The 5,444-nt window shown below is 44.2% G+C and overlaps 1 protein-coding gene across 1 annotated transcript; it reads right to left on the bottom strand.

Moving 5' to 3' along the window:
* Nucleotides 1-2,546: 2,546 nt before the first annotated feature.
* LOC117042598 (zinc finger protein 688-like) lies at nt 2,547-4,528 on the bottom strand. The gene is made up of 4 exons (XM_033142134.1): nt 4,481-4,528; nt 3,886-3,967; nt 3,249-3,331; nt 2,547-2,733 (listed from the first exon to the last, which is right to left on the bottom strand). The coding sequence occupies exons 1-4, from the start codon at nt 4,526-4,528 to the stop codon at nt 2,593-2,595; spliced, it is 354 nt and encodes a 117-aa protein (XP_032998025.1). The 3' UTR covers nt 2,547-2,592.
* Nucleotides 4,529-5,444: the final 916 nt, after the last annotated feature.

The following is a 5,444-nucleotide window of genomic DNA, read 5'->3' as shown; positions in this document are numbered from 1 at the left end:
TGGAAATGTAAGGAAACAGTTGATACATTTGATCACTAATGGTGTACATTAACAAAATAATTCTGAAAGATGGTGTAAAATGAACTTAAGAAAATATTTTTTAAAACATTTCTCAGTAAGATTTTATTCTGGGAATAACGACAGAAATAAAAACAAAAAACCCACCAAATTAACCTCTGGGTGTACGTGAAAAAAACTGTTCAAATCCTAAAAATGGAGAACAGATAAAGTTCCATCAAAGGAAGAATTGCATCTCAAAATACTAGAATAAATCGAACTAGCCAATATGATAAACACATTAAAAATAAAGATGATAAAAGACTAAAAGAAGTCCTTGCAGATCTGGATACGTAGTATAAATAATACTGGGCACAATGTTTGCACTCAATGGCTTGACCTCTCTGCAAAGTTGACCTCTCTGCTAGGTTGAAGAAGCACAAATTAAACTCTCCTAAAAGAAAATAACAACACAGGAATTGCTATGGTTCCTCCCCTGTATGAATTCTTTGATGGGAAATGAGATGTGCACTTTGACTGAAGCTCTTCCCACATTCCAACACTGATAGGCTTCTCCCCTGTATGAATTCTTTGATGGGTAATGAGTATGGGCCTTCTGACTGAAGCTCTTTCCACATTCGGAAGCACTGATAGGGTTTCTCCCCAGTATGAATTCTTTGATGGGTTGTGAGATTTCTCTTCTTACTGAAGCTCTTTCCACATTCCAAGCACTGATAGGGTTTCTCCCCCGTATGAATTATTTGATGGGAAGTGAGACTATCCTTCTTACTGAGCTCTTTCCACATTCCAAGCACTGATAGGGTTTCTCCCCTGTATGAATATTTGATGGGAATTGAGACTATCCTTCCGACGAAGCTCTTTTCACATTCCAGGCACTGATAGGGTTTCTCCCCTGTATGAATTCTTTGGTGGGAAGTGAGATGTACACTTTGACGGAAGCTCTTTCCACATTCAAAGCACTGATGTGTTTCTCCCCTGTATGAATTCTTGATGGAAAGTGAGAATTGTGGCTCTGACTGAAGCTCTTTTCCACATTCCAAGCACTGATAGGGTTTCTCCCCTATGAATTAGTGATGGGAAGTGAGACTATCCTTCCGACTGAAGTTCTTTCCACATTCCAAGCACTGATAGGGTTTCTCCCCCATATGAATTATTGATGGAAAGTGAGATTGTGGCTCTGACTGAAGCTATTTCCACATTCCAGCTCTGATAGGGTTTATTTGTAATGGGGATTTCTTTGATGAAGTGGACTGGGAGCTCTGACTAAAGTTATCTTCACAATCTGAGTATTTATATGGCTTCTCTAATGTGTTGATTCTTTCTTGGTCCCCTTGTTATTAATTTCCATTCACCATCCCCTGCAATGAAAAAAAATTATTTTTAAAATATATAATTTTATTGAAGATTTAATTCATAAAGAAATTATATGATAAGAGAAAGGAATAAAAAGAGAAAATAATTTTTAAAGAGGGGGAAATTGTGGGAAAATGCAGTGTAATAAACTAAGTAGGTTACTATATTCTATAGGCTATACTGTAATAGGTTATTATATAGGTATTACCAGTAAGTGGTATTGTTACACTAATACAGTATATATAGACTAATAAGAGCCTCAGGAAGAACAACCATTCACAACTGTTCATTATTCAACATTGCTAATGAACAATTTAAATTATGGTGCTGGAGGAGACTCTTGAGAGTCCCATGGACTGCAAAAAGATCAAACTTATCCATCCTTAAAGAAATCAGCCCTGAGTCCTCACTGGAAGGACAGACCCTGAAGTTGAGGCTCCAGTACTTTGGCCACCTCATGAGAAGAGAAGACTCCCCGGAAAAGACCCTGATGTTGGGAAAGATGGAGGGCACAAGGAGAAGGGGACGACAGAGGATGAGATGGCTGGACAGTGTTCTCAAGGCGACTAGCATGAGTTTGGCCAAACTGCGGGAGGCAGTGAAGGATAGGCGTGCCTGGCGTGCTCTGGTCCATGGGGTCACGAAGAGTCGGACACGACTGAACGACAACAATGAACCATTATGAAAGAGGAAGAACTGAAGGTAATTAGCTGAAGGTAAAGAGGTAAAGGTAGCTGAAGGTAAAGAGGAAGAACTGAAGGTAACGATAGCTCATACCAGGAACAAACTCAGTTGGTCTCTAAGGTGCTACTAGAAAGAATTTTCGATTTTGTTTTGAAGGTAATTAGATGAGAGTTCTTACTATGGAGTTCACTGCCTTTGTTGGCTTGTATTAGCTGAAATATTTATGGGAACCTGAGATGCAGTTAATTTTGTTTGGCCCAGTCACAGAATCTGCTCTGTATCTATTGTCAGTTATCTCTTTAGTCAACAAAAACCAACATAAGCAAAAACACAAATCTGACAGAAGCTACTTCAACCTCCCTACCCACTCTGACGGATATTCACAGACAACACCGCCAATCGCCCTCCATTCCAAGTGATTTCGGGGGGGGCCTTAGATTTCCAGGTTGGGTAGGTAGCGCTACTGAGTTCCATCCAAACCTTGGAGATTCATCACAAGGAGAGATATATGGAATTTCAAAACAGAAAGGATTATCCTCAGAGAGCCTTACCCAGAGAATCCAGGAGTCCACGATTCTCCTCCATGACCTCCTTATGCAGAGCTCTCTGGTCAGGATCCAGCAATGCCCACTCCTCGTCCGTGAAATGAACAGTGACATCCTCAAAGCACACCAGATCCTAAACGAATAAGGGAAATGTCCTCCTCTTAGACAGCATAAAGGTGATCTACCACACATTGCTCTGTTATTTTCTGTCTGTTAATTGTGTTGTTTAAATGGGATTGTTTTGCTCCACGTCATATAAATGCTTATTTTAACATCTCGCTGGAATTACTTTATTTTAATGATGGGTCCTAATCTTTGTGTAAATGGGTGGAACTCCACATTTTGTTCTTCCAAGAATTCTGGCTCCCTCACCCCTCAACCTCTCTCCCAATGTTGTGTAGTGGTTAAGAGCAGTGGACTCGTAATCTGGTGAACCGGGTTCGCGTCTCCGCTCCTCCACATGCAGCTGCTTGGTGACCTTGGGCTAGTCACACTTCTTTGAAGTCTCTCAGCCCCACTCACCTCACAGAGGGGGAAGGGAAAGGAGAATGTTAGCCTCTTTGAGACTCCTTTGGGTAGTGATAAAGCGGGATATCAAATCCAAACTCCTCTTCTTCTTCTCCTCCCTACAGGTTTCCTGCCCCCTACCTGATCTGCTTCCATAGCCGCTGCTTCCCCTTCGCCACCATGAAAAGACGGATGAGGAGGTCTTGCTGGCATCAACCTTTCACCTGCCAGAGACAAATGGAAGTGGGAAGCTATGAATACCTGCTTCTCTCCAGGGTTCAGGAGTGCATCTCTAACTACAGATGGACCTTTGAAGAAGTCTATCCTATTGAGTGCCTTTTGACATTTCTATATTTTTCATATTTTAGTTGTGTAAAAATACATTTCTCCTCCTTTGGGCTCTAGGCCCCAACAGCTTCCACTAGTGGAGGAAAGGAGGGGCAAGGGGAGTGTACCGCCGCTGGCACCATCATCCCAGTGGGCTGCCATTGCGGCCGCTTCCGGACTTGTGCTGTGCACTCCCCCGCCCGCCAGGGGCCATGCCCCCAGAATGCGCACCATACCCCCGGGAAGCACCCCACACCCCTGCGGGTGGCATTCAGCGCCCTACGGGCAGTGTGCCATGCCCCCAGGATGTGCACCAGCCACGTCCCCACTTGCTCTCCACTCCCCTGCCTGTGCATGCAGCTCCGCCCGCCACTGACAGCGGAAAAGAACTAACAGATTAGTTTATAAATCCCCACAATGTGACCAAGGAGAGAAATAACACCCTCCTTACCTAGTGGTCTCTCCCTGGTGTCCATCGGAGTCCTCTCTGCCTCAGAGGAATCAGGACCCATTTCTGTCATCATATCCTTTCCCTGAAAGAGCAACAAAGATTCATAAGAGAGAATGGAGAGAAGGATTAGAAAAGGATTTTGCAGAGGCAAACACTTTAGGGGTATCAGATCTCATTCCTTGGATGCTATCTATAAAGGGATGGGGCATGAGTACCGCATTTTGGGATACTCTTCCTCTGGTTTGGAGCCCCTTGGGAGTTTCCAGAGGAAAGTCTCTCTCACCTGCTGGTCTGCCTGCTTTCTCTCCTCTGCCTGACTCAGGAGGAAACCTTCTGCCAGGGCCACTGCCTGGGAACTGGTCTCTGCTCTGCATTCCCTCACCCAACTCTCCATCTCTGGTGGAAGGACAGCCAGGAACTGCTCCAAGATCACCAGGTCCAGCATCTCAGCTTTCGTGTGCCTTTCTGGCTTCAGCCACTGGCAGACCAGGCGGTAGAGTTGGCTGCAAACCTCTCGGGGTCCTTCGGCCTCCTGGCAGCAGAACTGCCTGAGCTGCTGGCTGTTGCACATCTGAGCGGAGGGTATCCTTCTCACCCAGGATCTTCCACACAGAGTTTTCCCATAATCCCCCGCTGCTCCCATCTTCAATGGCTGGCCTCTTCCTGCTTAGGGCCAGCCAAGTCTTGCTCATCCATCTCTGCTTTCAGGAAGCTCCCAAGAGATCAGAAAGAGTCCCTTTTTTCTTCTGCAAAGTTCTTCCTGTCCGAATTAGAGGTGCTGGCAAACCCTACAAAGCAAAGGCATTGTTCTGTTATAAAATGGCACTCTGTCAGGATCAGAAAAATACCCCCAGACAAACGTGGGTGACTTTTGCTAGCCATCAAGACTCTGAACTTATTGTGATTGTAAGTGTTTTAAGCTGTTTTTAAACTTGATTTGTGGGTTGCCAAACTGCGGGAGGCAGTGGAGGATAGGGGTGTCTGGCGTGCTCTGGTCCATGGGGTCACGAAGAGACTGAACAACAACAACAAACTTGATTACAGCACCATGAGAGAAAAATAAAGACTCGGGGGGACGGGAAACACCATTTTTCTCAATCTGGCTGATCTAAATTGAAATATAAGTATAGCAATAGTAATATACTACTACTACTACTACTACTACTACTACTACTACAATTATGCTGCCCAGCTGACTAGGTTGCCTCAGCGGCTTCCAATAAGATGAACATCAAACACAGTAAGGCAACAAAGATTTAAAACTTTTCTTCATCAATAGAGCAATTGTTCTCCTCGCTTTGAATCCCATCCCCCGAATTCATCATAGACCAACACTTTATACTGTTTCATTGTAGCACCAGTGGAAAAATGACTTACTCACACTTAATGTAAGCACAACCGCAAGGGATCCTGACCAGGCGTTTGACTATGGGGATGTGGATTGCTAATCTGTTAATTATTCTCTATGCTGTTTCGCCTTTTTCTGTTCCAGCCAATTCACCAACCCAGAACTCAATACAGTGGACACTAATAATGAAACATATGTCACAGACACATTT

Source organism: Lacerta agilis, chromosome 2 (assembly GCF_009819535.1).
Source record: "Lacerta agilis isolate rLacAgi1 chromosome 2, rLacAgi1.pri, whole genome shotgun sequence".
Classification (NCBI taxonomy): Eukaryota; Metazoa; Chordata; class Lepidosauria; order Squamata; family Lacertidae; genus Lacerta; species Lacerta agilis.
The sequence above is the reverse complement of the archived record's forward strand: the minus strand, read 5'-3'. Positions and strand labels throughout refer to the sequence as shown.